The sequence below is a fragment of the Cupressus sempervirens genome, chromosome 8, assembly GCF_028749045.1.
Source record: "Cupressus sempervirens isolate cs-2001-9-10 chromosome 8, ASM2874904v1, whole genome shotgun sequence".
NCBI lineage: Eukaryota > Viridiplantae > Streptophyta > Pinopsida > Cupressales > Cupressaceae > Cupressus > Cupressus sempervirens.
This window is the reverse complement of record NC_143125.1, coordinates 376,623,530-376,642,601: the sequence shown is the minus strand read 5'-3', so window position 1 is coordinate 376,642,601 and position 19,072 is coordinate 376,623,530. Positions and strand designations below refer to the sequence as shown.

At 34.7% G+C, this 19,072-nt stretch overlaps 1 protein-coding gene across 2 annotated transcripts in view; it reads left to right on the top strand.

The window, feature by feature from the left end:
* The window catches only part of LOC149542880 (S-adenosyl-L-methionine-dependent methyltransferases superfamily protein), a 68,543-nt gene extending 50,408 nt beyond the window's left edge, over positions 1 to 18,135 (top strand). Inside the window, exons 8-9 of one of the 2 annotated variants that reach the window (XM_089797794.1) lie at positions 16,125 to 16,174; positions 17,828 to 18,135. In XM_089797794.1, the coding sequence (XP_089653920.1) occupies positions 16,125 to 16,174; positions 17,828 to 17,929 (152 nt within the window). In that variant the 3' untranslated portion in view covers positions 17,930 to 18,135. The remainder of the gene's footprint in view (positions 1 to 16,124; positions 16,175 to 17,827) is intronic. The other variant, XM_089797793.1, reaches the window with a different exon arrangement.
* The last annotated feature ends 937 nt before the right edge of the window (positions 18,136 to 19,072 follow it).

Below are 19,072 nucleotides of genomic sequence, written 5' to 3'. Positions count from 1 at the left end.
GGCATGGTTTAGCATCATAGCAGTGTATGCATGCAAGGTGATCTTCAACTGATCGATACCTGCTCCGACCATTTTTACTTTGCTGTGGATACATATCATCTTCCCTATATTTGTCATAGGATTGTCATGTTTCCAACAGGGATCACTTCTAATTGGGCCAGACATTGTGTTTGGAAATTTGAACCATCTATAAGATATAAAAGGAAAGTAATTAACATTTACATATTCTAATAAAAAAAGAAGAAGCAAAATTAGGGTTAGCTGCTTAAAAAAAAAAGAATAGTAATTAAGATTTAAATATAGTAATTATATTAATAAAAAACAATTAGAGTTAACAGCAAAAAATCGAAGAATACAAAAAGCAGCTAGGTTCTGATTATTTTATATGAATACAAGAGGAAGTGGAAGATAATAATTAAAAATAAATCAAAATATGAACATACCTGTTCAAATTTGCTTCAAAATGATGAAAGGCAGATCCAAGTCAATGATGGGCTCTTCTATATCCTCCTTAGGTTCCTCTGGGTATATCAAGATTGCTATAAACCTACCAAATGATCTTCAATCACTTTTTGTCATCAACCAATATGTTGGTTGAATTCTCTCTTCAATGACAATTTTTGCCAATGTTACACTGGTGCAGGGGGACATTGGGACAAGTTTTGAGGCGGGAAAAAAAGAGCCTCAATTTGGGAGCGACAGGGGTGCGGCGGTGCGGGGGGGACATCGGGACAAGATTCAGGTGTGGGAAAAAAGGGCCTCAATCTGGGGACATAGGGGGATGACGGGGGTGCATAGGGGGGTTGGGGGTGAGGTTGCATAGTATACATATATGGCTTGAAATGCTAATTATGAAATGATACTTCAATATAACATACCAAATATAGTTAAACAATGAATATAAAAAATTGAAATCCGATTCACAAACCATAAGTTCAAACTTGAAACTTGAAACTTCATAACCAATGACCATTGAACTTAGTAACATACTCATAGTAAGTTGTAACATTAATAACATTAAAGTTTTAAACATAATGATAATGATAAATAGAAAATATAAATCATACATAGTACCATGTAAGTCAACCATTGATTATCAAATGACAAAGATGAAAGATTCAAATTTCATTGTTCAAATTATAAATGTGATATATCATAAAGATCAAGATGGTAATGATTACAATGAGCAAAGTAGCATGAAACAATGAAATGAAAGTGTATCATGGCTATATCAAAGTGAGTACAATCTACAAAATGTCAATAATGAGAATGTAAGGGTGGGAGCTCTCTAATCATCCCCTAAACCGAAGTCCTCATCACTAGAATCCGCTAGACTCCTCATGGGTAAGATAATATTAAAGAACTTAATTTTTTTTTGACTTTTCAACATGGGCACAAGACGCACCCCACGCATCCCCTGGAAGCACCCCATGCGCACCCATGCACCTACCAGGTGCGTTGAATGGTGTGACCGCGATGTGGCGTCACTTCGGTAGCAGTGGCGGAGTGCGGGGTTGTGATGTACGGGCATTTGGTGTTGTAGGGTTTTACTTAGAGTGCATACGCTCGAGTAACACAGTGTTTTGCTCAAAAACTAGTTTGTATTTATGTTCGAAAACAAAATGAATGCAAGGCTTAATGTTTTTTAGTGCCATTTTTTATTTTAAATTTAGCTTGCTGGAGTCAAGGCTACCTTGTAAGACTCTCTAGGTCTAGTAAGTCTTTTAGACTCTTTGGGTACTCAAGTCTTGAGGCCCTAGAACCTAGCTAGACCCCTCACTGTGGGACTCACATAGTCTTGGCGATTCTTGTAACTATGCCTCATACCATCAACTATGCCAAATGAATAGCATTGATTGAAGTGTAGGAGTAGTCCAGCAACAGGGATGACTTTAAGAAACCCCCCTTTGGAAAAATGTATAAAATCTTGGCGAATCCAACATTATTTTAGGGGTAAAAAATAAATTTGTATTGGCGATTTTTCTTTTAAAATAGGAAAAAAATTAATTTTATTGGCAATATTTTTCTGTCGTATGAAAATTTTGTAAAATCCTGGCAAATCTTTAATTATTTTAGAAAACCGTGCCCAAAAGTAAAGATACCTAGAAACCATAAATTTATATCATCCAAGATATAATAAGCCTTTTTAATGACCGTTAGATGATCCTAAATCAACGATATACATCCTATTTCGGGCTAAAATGTTAAAGAACAACAAGTTTTAGAGGAAGTTTCTAGAATAATGACATTTGTCCATAGTGTAATCTATTTCAGGCCAAAGATTAGAAGGATAAAAAGTTGCTTGGAAAGTCTCCGGAATAGAGACTCGTCAAGTCTATGTAATTTACATATAACTTGACTTAATTTTTTACCATAGATTGCGAATGTGACCATCTATTAAGACATGCCGAAATATTTAACTTATCGTGTGGAAAGATTAGATTACATTGGTGAAGTCATCTCCAAAATAAAAGTTATTATGTATCGTTATTGGTGATTGGCTGAAGCTTGGGACCCAATTTTTGTAAAGTGTGTGCGACATGACCACCTCAAAAGTGCAAATTTTTTTGCCAAATTCAAGGTCCTCGATGAGTGAAATTCACCATTTGGTGAATATTCGCCACTAAAGTTATCCCCGCAGTAACTAGTTATGGAAGAACCATATCTAAGCATTAAAGAAAAAAAATTGTTGAGATTTTTTATTAGTTGATAAGGATAATATTGTGGGTGCTGCAAACATGAGACAAATGTGGGATAGAGTTTCTTGTAGTATTGGCACATTTTTTGAACATTAGTGTAATCTCAAAATATGTTTTTGATTAAGTAAAATAGGTTTTACAGGGATCTTGAAACCCAAATGTTTTACATAATAACAGTAATATAAATAAAAAGTAAAGTCCAGCTAGTATGCATTTGCTTATAAAAAGCCAAAACCAAAAGATAGGCCCGCGGCCAGGAAATAAAAACCAGTAACTCTAGATAAGGACGAAACAAAAAATGAAAGCTAAAAGTATTAGTTCTCCCTATCTAGAACCTGCAGAGTCTCGTTATCTCAAAATATGTTTCTACTAGTTGATTGGTTGCTTCTAAAATGGCTGTCAAGTGTGTTTCTTTACATGAATCTTCTATTATCTTGATATTGCTCAGGTTTGGCCTAAGTTGCCCCCTAATTTAAATACCCTATCAAAGTATTGAGGCATCTCAAAAATGTCTTCTAGTAGTTTATTGGCTAAGATTGATTGTTTTCAAAATGGATGCCAAATTTGTCTCTTTACAAGTTGATATCAGATGCGTTTATCTCTAATATTGATTGTCTAGTCAAAATAACCCCTTGCCTTAGAAGCTCCATTTTGTTTTCTCTTGCATATCAAAGTATTTTGTTTTATGCTTTTGTTTGTCCAACGATGTTGTTGTCTAGTTCCTTCTCTTTGTTGGTGTTTGGTAATTAATAGTTAATACAACTTTACCATTTTGTGTTTCACTTGGGTACATGCATAGCCTTGAGTAGGATTTTCTAAAGATTGTTAATAACACTATCTAAGCATTGTTCTATTTTATATTTAGGAATACTTAACTACTTGGGGGTTGAGAGATTTTTAATTCAATCTCATGTTTTTGATCAGTTGCTAGACTAGATTGTTTGGTTTGACTATCTATTATTCTAGATTATTTACAAGATTCTATAGTTTTGTTAATATAACTTGCTTAGCTATTTGAGAGCAATGTGACATGTTTTTTAATGTGTTGGTTCAAGGACATTTTATCATGTAACTTGTTCAGAAGTAGTTGAAACTTCAACATGATAAAATTAGAGATGGGAAATGCTTTTGTAGTCTCATAGGTGTATTTCGTATCCTTCTTGTTACATCCCAAATTTTTGCCCTAAAATTTTAAATTGATCATAACCATTGGTTTAACGAAATATTTTCACGTGAAGTGAGTTAATTATAGATGTTGCATCAATTTATTTCTTTCTTGATCATGTGAACTGAGTTAATTATAGATGTTATATCAATTTATTTCTTTTCAAATCATGTGAAGTGAGTTAGTTAAATTATATACGTTGTATCAACTGATAATGAGCTATTTTCATGATCATGTGAAATGAGTTAGTTATTATAGACGTTTATGAAATCTCTAACGGTCACTGGATGGTCTGCAATGGTTTTGAATTAACAATTAATATATCTTGAATTAATGTCTTGGCGAGAATGTTTGTTTGAGTGAATGCAAGAAGAAGACTGAAGAGAGGGGAAGCATTGCTAAATGGGATCATCGGAAGGGGATGGTCGAATGGTCTAGTCATTAGAATCGACAGGTTTGACCTAGGACTACCCTAGTAAGGATACTAGGATTTGACAACATGTTGCATTGTGGAACTGCATGAGCTATTAAAAGAACAATAAAATAAATAATATAAATTAAACATAATTCATACCTTTAAAGGATTACCAATGAATTTATTATTTAATCATTATTATACATTCTCAAATACAAACATATGTATATAAAAATAAGGTGACACCAATAAATTATAAGTTATAATCTAATGATTGCACTTTATCAATACATGCACATGAACATACATAAGGATGCATAATAATAATAAAATAATACTAAAAACTCTTTAGCTTCTTTTCTTTTTCCTCCTCTTCATTTGGTTTGAATAGCATTCGAATGGCTTCTTGTAACTGATGGTAGCCGAAGAGCCAAGCTCTTTCTTTTAAATATAGTCTCATGATCATATCGGACACAGTCCATTTTTCCTCTTTGTTATTGGTGGCTCACAACTCTCTACGATTATTCATAGAATAATTTCCGACCTCATTAAATGTCCTTCCATATTTCCATATCACCTTCACATCTCTATATCCACGGGTTTCAAGCAAGGAGTGGAGTCTATTCTTCTTGCCGTGGAGTTTTAGAAGCAAACAAAGGTGCCATGTAAGATACCACAGACCATGATTTTTTAATTATTTCCTTCCATATTGCTATGTCTGTTGTGAGTTGGGTTTATCATGAGAATCGAGTACAAATACAGTTAACCATGATTGTATATTCCTTTCATAATGCTATATCAGTTGGGTATCTTGTTTGTAGAAAACCCAAAATACTGTAGCCAATTTAATTACAGACTGAATTGGGGTTGACAGTATTAGATTTCTAGTTCTTAGAACTTGTCTTTATATCATAGATGTTCTTTGTATATTAAAGTGTATCAATCATGTGTATGAGAGATGGAATGCCATGATAACCATGAACAACTAATTCTGCTTAGAATTTAAAACATTCAATTATACCTTTCAGAGATGAAAATAATATCATGAAATCCAACACCGAGGAATTCACCGGCAATAATGCCTTTACAGGTGAAGAGGTGTAAAGCAAATATAGTGGATATAAACTTGCGAGCACCTAGGAATCACCGGCATGGTAGCCTGAAAAGGTGAGGAGGTGTAGAGAGTTTGCACAAGCAAGAAATGGAATCGGATTAAATAAATAATAGATAAAAACTATAATAGCTCATGCATGCTCCAGTTATGAAATATTTTGTCAAGTCGAGTGGTGGAGATCGGGTTTGCGAACTCAACTTGAAATCCTTGGCCAGGGTAGAAATGGGCAGATGTGCCGAACATGTGATCTTTGTTGTTTGTCCAAACGCTTCAGTTATTTTGGAAAATAATTGTTGGGACACTCAAATCACCAGATTACTCAGATGGCTGGACTTATGAACATCCCAAGCTCGATCTCGAGGTAGGGAGGGTTCTTTTATTAATTTAGGATGAGTGGGGATAAGTAATGGTCCTTGGTTGGGAGGTTAAGCCTATGTCAATGCTTCTCCTCTCACCAATGCTGAGGTTTGGACAAGAAGTTAAATAGATTCATTTGTAATACTGTATGTTTCTTTTACTTTTAACCCTTAGAAAAATATAGATATTTTAATTTCTAGATGGAGAAAACATTTACTTTTATGTTGAATAAGCATTTCAGTTTATATAATTAGTCATTACTTTATTTTCAATTGAATATTTTATGAGATAGAAATAGTTAAGTTGTTAGCAATACATAAATAAAGTTCTTTTTGTTTCCCGTGAAATCAGCTGAACATGAAAGACAGTTAAATTGGGAAGACTTTCTTTTGGTTATAATCAGTTGGTAGAAATCATTGTCATGTGAAATGGAATTAGTTACTTATAAAATTAGATTAATAGGAGATTAAAATTGGTTATAAAAATTCATATGTTACATATGGTATCAGAGCGTTGGGTTCAACACTGAACCTAGGACACCCTACCTTCCTGAAACTTGAAGAATTCTGGATTGACTACAAGATGCAAGTACGTAAAACCCCCCGCAAGAAAACTTGGCACCTCATCTTTCCTTATCTCATTAGAAACATGACTAAATATGACTACACTTGTTGTTCTGTAGCCTGAGATAATGAAACCCTGAATCAGGAAATTCAGCGGATGAAGAAGGAAAGAGTTAGGTGGACTTCTGCTAGAAAGGCGGCATATAGAAACAAGCTGATACAAAGCTGGAATGCTCAGCAGAGCAACCCTCTTTTATAGTTTCATAGATCTTGGATGGTGCAAGATATGTACCAATTTGAACCAAAATGAAGTGCTGCAAAGCAAGATTAAATGTTATGTTGATGTAAACCTCCTCAATAAAGGAAATTTTGTAAATAAGGTTGCTTAGTGAAGCAATGAAATAAATTAAGTTATTTGAAATCATGTGATTGTAAGACTTTTTCTTTATTGTAAAAGATCTCTTCTATCCACATAATTGACACAATTGCAAATTAACAGGTGAGAATCCTAAACATAAAAATGAATAGCAGCGAGAACATTGAAAACTAAGATATAATACGCGAGAACCCTCAATCTTCCAATGAATTGCTACTCCAAATCTTGCAAGAAACACAATTAAAGTTAGAAACTATGGAAAAAAGGATGTGTGAAATGGCAGCCCAGATAGGGCAGAACTATGAGGAAGTCCAAACCTCACCACCTCTTAGAGCAGAGACAGAAGCCTCTGAACGTAACAAAACTCCCTCTCCCAAGCAATCAGAGAAGCAAAAGAAGAAAGAGATAGTGGCTGATTTATCAGCAGACATAAAGAAAATAAAACCACCTAAGTTTTCCGGTTCTAAGTCCGGGGAGGAAGCAGAAGCATGGTTAACTGAGATGGAACAATATTTTGAGATTAGGAATTTCTTTGAGACCTCAAAGACAGTTTGGGGAATATATCATTTCATTGGAGAAGCTACAACCTAGTGGGGAAATACCAAGGCCGAACAAAACATTAGGACTACTAAAATCACTTGGGAGAAATTTGTGAACATATTTCGGAAACATTGGCCGCCTCAAGTCTTCTATGACCAGAAACTTTTAGACTTCCAAAACTTAAGGCAAGGAGACATGTCCGTACATAAGTACTGGGAGAGGTTCACCTGATTGTTTAAATACGTACCACCTTATCAGCAAGACACTAATTTGAAGGTGAGGAAATTCATCATGGGATTGAACAATAGGACAGGAGGAGCTGTTGATGTTCTCGCTCCCCGAACCATGGAAGAGGCCCTAGAAAAGACTGTTTGACAAGAACACAAGATCAGAAAGGACGACTCTATCTGAGACAACAAAAGGAAGACAACTTGGAATTCAGAAGGTACTGATTTTGGGCCTCAGAAAAAGCAATTTAAGGACTACAAAGGCAACAAACCCGAGTTAAAGAGCAATGGAGCAAGAGATGCCAAAAGCAATTATTATACAAATAAGAACAACAGGAATAATGAGAAGGGATCACCAGGAGGCTGTTTTAACTGTGGAGGGGATCAGTTTATGAAACTGTGTCCCATTAAACCCAACATCAGCCAACCACAGCGACCACCTTTGCCACAGCAGCAACAAGCCTTTCAACAAAGGATTTACGCAACCCTGGATAATAGACAAGTAGAGAAACAAATAGGCCCCATTGAAAATCCAGGTAAGATTTATGGGAACTTTGTGTCCATATTAATTGATACTGGAGCATTTGAATGTTTTATATCACCTAGGCTGTTAAGTAGGTTCCCGAAAAGATCTAGTTTTATGGCAAAACCATGGACAATTGAGTATGCAAACTAATCAAGGGCTAAGGTAGAGCAATGCCTATTTGAAGCTCGGGTTGACTTTCCAAATTTCTCAACGGAATTGAACTTATATGTAGCATCCCTGGGGTCATACGACATTATCATAGGAATTAATTGGCTTAGTGAACATAAGACCAAAGTAGATTGTCTTGCCAAAACAGTAAACTGTGTGGATGATCAAGGCATACCAACATGCATTTCAAGGATTAAACATGAAATTATATCAAAACAGAGTTCTACAATGCAACTTAAGAGGTATGGGAGGAAAAGCTGTGAGATTTTCGCAATTAGGATTGAGGATACAAGGGAACCTAAAACAACCGCATATGGGGGTGGCTACATTTATGAAGATGGGGAAATCAGATAAAAGTTAAAAGAGTCCTTCGAAGAAAAATACCCTTATTTGAAGAATTATCAAGATGTGTTTCCTGAGGAACTCCCTAGACTACCCCCTTCCCGACCATTTGATTTTACCATAGACTTGATATTAGGAGCAGAACCCATATCCCAAGCCCCATATAGGATGACCACTACAGAGTTAATGGAGTTACAGATTCAACTTCAGGATATGCTAGATAAGGAGATGATTTGGCCTAGTGTCACACCATGGGAAGCCCCAGTGCTGTTTGTAAGGAAGAAGGATGGATCCATGAGATTATGTATAGATTACAGGATGCTTAATAAAGTCACCATAAAAAACCGGTACCCATTGCCAAGGATAGATGATCTTTTTGATCAAATGAAGGGTGCAATAGTATTTTCAAAAATTGATTTAAGGTCAAGATACCATCAGCTTCGAAAAAAAGATGAGGATATACATGAAACCGCATTCAGAACCAGGTATGGACATTATGAGTTTACAGTGTTACCTTTCGGGTTAACTAATGCCCCAACAACTTTCATGAATTTAATGAACAATATATTTCAGGATTGTTTAGATTAGTTTGTTTTGGTCTTTATAGATGACATTTTAATATACTCTAAGAACGAAGAAGAACATCAGAGGCACTTAGAAATAGTTCTGCAAAGACTAAGAGAACACAAGTTATATGGAAAACTATTAAGTGTGCTTTTTACCAAAAGGAAATTCAGTATCTAGGGCACGTTATATCTGCTTAGGGTATAGCAGTAGATCCATCTAAGATAAAAGTGATTAAGGAATGACCCATACCTAGAAATGTATCCGAAGTTAGGAGCTTTATGGAGTTAGTTGGGTTCTATAGAAAGTTTGTTAGAAATTTTTCAAGGATAGTCTATCCGATTACTTCACTTCAAAGAAAGGGAAAGAAATTTATTTGGATAGAGAAGTGTCAATCAGCCTTTGAGTTTTTGAAAGAAAAATTGGCTACTGCACCTATTCTGAGGGTACCTGATCCACAAAAACAGTTTGTAGTTATAACAGATGCATCCGGAGCAGGATTAGGGCGTGTGTTAATGCAGGATGAACAAGTCATTGCTTATGAGTCTAGGAAACTGAAAAATTATGAATAGAATTTGCACCCCATGATCTTGAATTAGCAGCAATAGTGCATGCCTTGCAAATGTGGAGACATTACTTAATTGGAAAATTTTTTGAGCTTAGATTTGATCACCATATTTTGAAGTATATTTTCACCCAACCGAATCTTAATGCTAGAGAAAGGCGGTGGCTGGAATTCTTAGCAGATTATGAGTTCGACATAAGTTACATTAAAGGTAAAGAAAACAAGGTGGCAGATGCCCTAAGCCGGAGAAGACACATCTTAACGATAACTATTGTAAACATCAGGTTGAGGGACCAAATTTTATGACACCTGGAGCATGATGAGTTTTATACACAAATCAGCTTGGCTCTTATTAGAGACCCGCAAGATCCTAAGTATTTAGAATTTAGCTTGGAGGACGATGGATTATTAAGATACCACCACAGAATCTATGTGCCCAATGACTCTAAACTCCGAAGACAAATTTTAGGTGAATTTCACTCAGCCCCATATTCAGGACATCCGAGAGTAACGAAAATGTTATTTGATATAAAACTTGTATATTTTTGGAAAGGGATGAAAAGGGAGATAATCGAGTTTGTAGCAGGGTCTTTGGAATGCTAGAGGGTAAAGGCAAAACATCAATACCCAACAGGCTTGTTACACCCAAATGAAGTACCCGAGTGGAAATGGCAGGTGATATCCATGGATTTTGTATAAGAGTTACCTATGACTTAGAATCGACACAACACTATTTTGGTCGTGGTTGACAGATTACTAAGGTTGCTCATTTCATACCAGGGAATTTATTTGATGGAGCACCCGAGTTTGCCCATAAGTTCATAAAAGAGATTTTTAGGTTTCATGAAATTCTAGAGAAAATTATTTCAGATAGAGTTGCTAGGATAACTTCTAGATTCTGGCAAACATTGTTTAGGGCTCTGGGCACCAAGTTGAATATTAGTTCAGCTTATCATCCTGAGGCAGATGGTTAGACAGAACGGGTAAATCAAGTATTAGAAGATCTCCTAAGAGTATACTGTATGGACCGACAGCACCAATGGGAAACATACTTATCCCTGGTAGAATTTGCATATAATAACTCCTATCAGTCCACCATTAGAATGGATCCCTTTGAGGCTTTGTATGGTCGTAAGTGCAGAACTCCAATGAGTTGGAATCGGTTGGAAGATAGAATTGTTGTCGGGCCTGAAATGCTTCAAGAGATGGAGGAACAAGTAATCTAGATTCGTCAGAGATTAAAGGAAGCAAAAGACAGACAGAAGAGTTATGTTGATGCCAAAAGAACACCTAGAGAATTCTCAGTAGGGGACAAGGTGTTATTAAGGGTTAAGCCTCAGAAAAGTACTATCAAGTTTGGCAAGAATGCTAGGTTAGCCTCGAGGTATGTAGGACCTTGAAGTTCTGGAGGTGGTGAACCCAGTGGCTTACAGGATTGTTTTACCGCTAGCCCTTGCCAGGATGCATGACGTCTTCCATGTGTCATATCTTAAAACGTATATTACCCACCATGAACATATGATTGATTGGAAATTACTGTAGGTGTGAGAACCAAGGGTGTTAGAGGTAAGAGCACTCAAAATACTCGAGGTACATAAGTTACGCTTACGAAATCGGGAAGTAATGCAATGCAAGGTCCAGTGGGACCAGTATGCTGAAGATAATGCCACCTGGGAGGATTATCATGATATTTTTCAAAGATATCCCTATCTTTTCTCTGAAATTGAAAACTGAATGTTTCTTTTCTTTCCGTATAACTGATTAAGTACTACTTAAGTTTGCAATTATTTTAATCGAGGATGATGAAAAATCTAAGGGGGTGGGTATGTTACATCCCAAATTTTTGCCCTAAAATTTTAAATTGATCATAACTGTTGGTTTAACGAATTATTTTCATGTGAAGTGAATTAGTTAATTAGAGACGTTGCATCAATTTATTTCTTTCTTGATCATGTGAAGTGTGTTAATTATAGATGTTATATCAATTTATATCTTTCCAAATCATGTGAAGTGAGTTAGTTAAATTATATACATTGTATCAATTGATAATGAGTTATTTTCATGATTATGTGAAATGAGTTAGTTATTATAGACGTTAATAAAATCTCTAACAGTCACTAGATGATGAGCAATGATTTTGAATTAACAATTAATATATCTTGAATTAATGTCTTGGTGAGAATGTTTGTCTGAGTGAATGCAGGAAGAAGATTGAAGAGAGGGGAAGCATTGCTAAACAGGATCATCGGAAGGGGATGGTCGAATGGTCCAGTCATCAGAATCGATAGGTTTGACCTAGGACTACCCTGGTAAGGATACTAGGATTTGACAACATGTTGCATTGTGGAACTGCATGAGCTATTAAAGGAACAATAAAATAAATAATAAAAATTAAACATAATTCGTACCTTTGAAGAATTATCAATGAATTTATTATTTAATTATTATTATACACTCCCAAATAGGAACATATGTATATAAAAATAAGGTGACACCAATAAATTATAAGTTATAATCTAATGATGCCACTTTATCAATACATGCACATGAACGTACATAAGGATGCATAATAATAATGAAATAATAATAAAAACTCTTTAGCTTCTTTTCTTTTTCCTCCTTCTCTTCATTCGATTTGAATAGCATTAAAATGGCTTCTTGTAACTGATGGTAGTTGAAGAGCCAAGTTCTTTCTTTTAAATATAGTCTCATGATCATATCAGACACAATCCATTTTTCCTCTCTGTTATCAGTGGCTCACAACTCTACGATTATTCATAGAATAATTTCCAACCTCATTAACTGTCCTTCCATATTTCCATATCACCTTCACGTCTCTATATCCACGGGTTTCAAGCAAGGAGCGGAGTCTATTCTTCTTGCCGCAAAGTTTTAGAAGCAGATAGAGGTGTCACGTAAGATACCGCAAACCATGATTTTTATTATTTCCTTCCATATTGCTATGTTTGTTGTGAGTCAGGTTTATCATGAGAATCGAGTACAGATGTAGTTAGCCATGATTGTATATTCCTTTCATAATGCTTTATCAGTCGGGAATCTTGTTGTATAAAACCCAAAATACTATAGCCAATTTAATTACAGACTGAATCAGGGTTGACAGTATTAGATTTATAGTTCTTAGAACTTGTCTTTATATCACAGATGTTCTTTATATATGAAAGTGTATCAATCATGTGTATGAGAGATGGAATGCCATGATAACCATGAACAACAAATTCTGCTCAGAATTTAAAACATTTAATTATACCTTTCAGAGATGAAAATAATATCATGAAATCCAACATCGAGGAATTCACTGGCAATAATGCCTTTACAGGTGAAGAGGTGTAAAGCAAATATAGTGGATATAAACTTGTGAGCACCTAGGAATCACTGGCATGGTAGCCTAAAAAGGTGAGGAGGTGTAGAGAGTTTGCACAAGCAAGAAATGGAATCGGATTAAATAAATAATAGATAAAAACTATAACAGCTCATGCATGCTCCAGTTATGAAATATTTTGTCAAGTCGAGTGGTGGATATCGGGTTTGTGAACCCAACTTGAAATCCTTGGCCAGGGTAGAAATGGGCAGATGTGCCGAACATGTGATCTTTGTTGTTTGTCCAGACGCTTGAGTTATTTTGGAGAATAATTGTTGGGACAGTCAAATCACCAAATTACTTAGATGGCTGGACTTATGAACATCCCAAGCCCGATCCTGAGGTAGGGAGGGCCATTCTATTAATTTAGGATGAGTGGGGATAAGTAATGGTCCACGTTTGGGAGGTTAAGCCTATGTCAATGCTTCTCCTCTCACCAATGTCGAGGCTTGGACAACAAGTTAAAGAGATTCATTTGTAATATTGTATGTTTCTTTTACTTTTAACCCTTAGAAAAATAGATAGATATTTTAATTTCTAGATGGAGAAAACATTTACTTTTATGTTGAATAAGCATTTCAGTTTATATAATTAGTCGTTACTTTATTTTCAGTTGAATATGTTATGAGATAGAAATAGTTAAGTTGTTAGCAATACATAAATAAATTCTTTTTGTTTCCCGTGAAATCAGCTGAACATGAAAGACAGTTAAATTGGGGAAGAGTTTCTTTCAGTAATAATCAGTTGGTAGAAATCATTGTCATGTGAAATGGAATCAGTTACTTATAAAATTAGATTTATAGGAGATTAAAATTGGTTATGCAAATTCGTATGTTACACTTCTGGTATGGTGCCAGCACCATCTATCAAATACAAGTTAAATTGTTTGGCAGCTTAGCTATGTTGGATTTCTTCAGCATCATCCTTGAACTGTTTGAGACATCAAACCAGTTAAGCGTTGGGTAATGTTCAGAAAAATGTGCCATTGGGTATTGCTTCAATGGCCTGATCCTTTTGTTATTCTTGAAACCCTGTAGTTTGAGAGTGATGCATGAACACTTTTTCCTTTTGACCTAGCAGTTACCATGGCTGGCTGCCCATGTTATACCCCAACCTGGAATGGCTTATTGAAGGACATTAATCTTATTCAGCATTAATTAACATCACCATGTTGCATATGGGTGCCTATCAAAGTTGAGGGGAATCTTCGTAATTCTTCATCAACTTCTCTAAGCTTAGCTTAAGTGGGAAAAATGGTCCAGTACTCATAAACCTTTTTTCAAGTTTTGCTTGGCTTATTATTTAGGCTAAAGGTAAGCATTATTTTAATTTATATTATTTGTAACTGAAGTGTTTGGAGTTATTAGTAGTTAGTAGTTAGATCAGATTGATTGGTTGATTAAACTGAGTATAATTTAAGAGTCTCTTAGACACCTTAGCTAGTTTTACTTATGTAGCTAGATAACTGGCTTACCTACTTTTTGGAAGTATATTTTGCAATTTAAAGGGTTCTCTTAATAGAATTTGCCTCTCCAATTTTCTTGTGCAACGGAAGGAGCTTGTGTGTTAGTTGATTTCAGGATATTTTGATCATGTGGCTTGTTTAGAAGCAGTTGGAACTTCAATAATCTTCTCATCTTTATTTTTAAATTTTATACCCACTTAAGAAAATTTAGAAGGGTGATTGTTGTATTAACTTGCTGACAATGGTTATGGCTTTGGTTAGAGGTAATTTCTTTTTCAGTGCTCCCTCTTGATGTCGCTTTTAAGTTAATAACATTTCAGCAATCATTTTACATTGACATTATGCTGATTTAAATTCATTTTATCCCATTTAACTCTCTATGGTCATTACTAGTGTAACAATCAGTTATCCTGGTTCTTAATTAACAACTAACATACTCATAGAAGTATAGTTATTACTTCAATTTCATGGGAAGACAATTATATCAGTCATGTTCATGTGAATGAGACTTACTGTTAAAATCAGTTAGACAAAATTTCTTAACTAAGAACTTAAAACACCATTACTAAATTTATCATAGAAATTAAAATCCACATACTGTGAAATTTGAACCGATAAATCATTGTAAGATGGCTTCTGCAATCACCCAAAGTAATCCACAAATACCACTATAACAAAATCATATAACGACTACCATTTAATACCGCTATATCAAAATCAAATGACGATTATTATTAAATACCACTATATAAAATTAAGGCATCGCCAACCACCATATCAATTAGGGCATCGATTACCATTGGATTATTTAGGGCTTCAGATACCATTGTATCACTTAGGGCTTCAATTACCACTGGATCATTTAGGGCATCAGATACAACTATATCAATTAGGGCTTCGGATACTACGAAATTCAATTACGGCTTTAGATACCACTGTATCGTTTAGGGCTCCAGATACCACTGATTCAATTAGGGCTTCAGATACCACTGTATCATTCCTTTCCTTCTGATTTCTTAACTTAGGCAATAACTAAGTGTAAAGTAACTGTAATAATGATAAAACTGAATTAACCTTACCTTAGTCTTGCATATACATCATAAAAGTAAAATACTTGTTTTTGGTAACCAATTGAATGTATAACTTATCTTTGTCTGTTGTACGTCCGACAACTTTGGAAGAGGTGAAACATTGTCAGGAGCTTAACCACCCAACCTCGGACCTTAACTTATTCCCCACACAATCTCTAACGATAAATGCCCTCCCTACTCGGAATTGGACTTGGAACATCTCTCATCTACTGAGCATCCTGGTATTTAAACACACCATTCGACTTGACAATAGGAGGATACAATTAACAGGATCATGCATGATATTATTCTAGATTTAATGTATCAAATCTAACTTTTATTTTCTAAGTCATTGTAGACTTCAACTCACCTCTTCACCCTTTCCATGGCTATACAGCCGGTGAATCATAGGTGTTCGGATCTCAGAGCAATCGGCTGTATTCAATGATTCCCAACAAATACATGAATAACATACATGTTATAGCGTATCACAATATGTGATTTGAAAAAGATATTTTTAAAGCTTGCAGATTTTATTATTTAATTAATTAATTTAACCATATCTGATTTCTCTTCTGTGTTCTTGCAGATTCATTCCACCTCTTCACCATTTCATGGCTATCAACCGGTGAATCCCAGGTGTTTGGGGATTCTGAGCAACCTACTCTTTATATTTTTGTCATGGATTAAGACTACGTAATTATTGCTATTGATATCCATAATTTTTGTGATGGTTCATACAACATTATAAGACTCCTAGAGTTACTACTCGACTTCTTAATGGTGGTTCAAGATACAATGATATTATATAAAAAAGAAAAAAGAAAAAAGAAAAATAAAGAAAACTCTGAGAAATTCACAGGAGGCCATTAGCAAAGCTACATGTGATAATCTCAGTCTTAATATTGAATTTCTATGCCTAGCCGGCAATAGGAGAAATTGAAAATAAAACATTGAAAAACAAAATCTGCAATGATAACTCATCTGATAAGAATTTAAAGCTTATCTAAGAACTTTGCAAATTGATTTGAAATCAGTTTCTCTCCAATTGCTTGATGACATCTCCACAGCAAAATTACTTGTACGACAGAGTATATGAAAAGGGCTGCTTGATCAAAGCTTAAAGCAAAATATATTGCAGGAAATCATCACAAGAATAGATAAGAAAATGGGTCTATGTAAGAGCGGAAGAAAAGATATTGGAAGATATATATGTCGCAGCAGACAGGAAGTCGGGTGTGAATATATATATTATCTGCCTACTACACACAGCATAAATAAGAAGAATGGTCGTGACTTCTTGGCTCCCTCCGTTTTCCAAAGATTATAAGCCATTCAAATTCCCAAGTGTTTAATTCGATTAAAACAAAAAGAGGGAAAAATAAATACAAGGTTGGAAGATAAAGTTGGAAAGATTATTGTCAATTCGAATTTTCAAGAATTAAATCGATTTATCATGCCAAGTGTTAATCGGTTAAAACCAAGGATATTAAAATTGAAAGAATCGAGTTGGAAGATTATAATTCGAATATTATAATAATTCAAATGTTATTATTATAATTTTATATATATATATGTACATGTAAATATTAATGGGGTGACATCACTTTATTAGATTATTATAATAGAATGGTGCCATCTCATTTTTATATCTATATGTATGTATATAGATATATCTATTATAATAATAAGGTGAAAGATCATTTTAAATCCTTAGAGGCATGTTTTATATTTTAACTCAATTATTTTATGTTTCTCAATTTTATTTAAATAGCTCATGTGGGTCCCACAGATGTATCTTGTTTCAAGTGGCTAGGTTCTCAACCCATCTGCCCAGTGATGGTGATGCTCCATAGCCTAATTCTTTTTTTGACAATGCTTCCACCCCTCGACGTGTTTCTTGCAAGGTAATTCTCCACAGTTAAATTATATTATCATAATAAATTATTTAATCATAATCAATCATAACGGTAACTATCATCTCATTTTCATGAATTCGTGATAAATGATCAACTAGCATGTTATCTTCATTTGAAATTATAACGACTAACCATCTTACCATTTCACAAAATTATAACAAATTAAATTGCCAACTAACTTCATGTGAACCTCAATGGCTATATTTTAAATTAGGTCAAAAATTGGGATGTAACAACCAACTTGAGTGAATACTTGTGTAGACAATGGATGCATGCCATAGATGAATTGGATTACTTTTTAGACAAATAATATATTAAATTCCTATGTGAAACTATTTTCTTTCTGTCTCTAAAATAGCTTTTGTTGCTGCAGCTAGACCAGGATTTGATACACCGAAGGGAAGTTCATCAGAGTCACATATGGAACCTGTTCCTCTCACTGAGGATGGTATGCTTCCATCAAACTTTGTACTAGAAGATCCCGATTCTCATTATATTTATATTTGTAAAAAACAATCCAAAGATGGGATCTTCAACTAATATAATGAAAGGTAATTCTTTATGATAAAGTTGTACATGTACTTATTGAACTATGTTTGGGTTGTCACCTTCAGCTAATCTTAACAACATAGTTGTACAAAAATGTTTTATTTCATAAAAACACTGAACCACTCTTAACAAGGTTATCTGTCTTACGGGTGGCACAGGGGATCTCATTCTGATTGAAACTACTAGTATGCTGTTTATGTATTGTCTCTTTATCTTTCTTTTCTCTAGGGGCTCTCTTTATATTGTGGAGTTCCATGAATGCATAAATATGTCTTACATACTGAAGATTTAATAATCGCTTGAATGATTTTGATTTATTCCTATGATTACAAACACAATATAGTTTTTTCCTGGATTTATGGTACAGAATATCATGACATTCTGTTTCTACCCTGAATAAATTATATTGATTCTTTGGTTTTTGTGGGCCCAGGAAAGAACTTTAGTTAAGGTGGTTCCAGTAGGTAGGTAAATTCACTCATGTATAATGTGTCTGGCAGCAATAATGTCAGACAAGAGATTGAGAACTCTTCTGGAAGGTCTACATTTGAATTGACTTGCCATCAGCCAATGTATCATCTAATTTGGCCACATTAGACACAAATGAGTATAAAGCTAAGCTCAGTGAAGGTTATCCTAAAGGAAATTACATTGTATCTTTTTATGCCACTTTTCATGGAGAGGATCAAATATGGTTATCATATGATGTTCTAGCATTAATTAATGGCTTCAGTCTGTAAATTCATCTGTGTCAACTTTAACAAAATGCTACTCAGCAAGGGCTCTTTCTTTTAGAGGCTTAAGACAAGTGTTGTGGTTTGGAGAGAGACATTGTATAATGGTTTTCAAAGCAGAACCTTTAGAAGTTACAACTTGGTATACTGTCAAAGCCTTATGGTATTATCTAACGTTGGGTGAGGTGTCAAAATTTATGGGTTTTCTTTTGGGTAGTGTTGACATTGTTAACTGGATTCTGACTGCTTCCTATTTCTAGCATTGCGCATGTTCGAAATGTGCAGTGCTGATTTTGATTGTCTGAATGCTTCCTCTTTCGCATATATTCTTACTT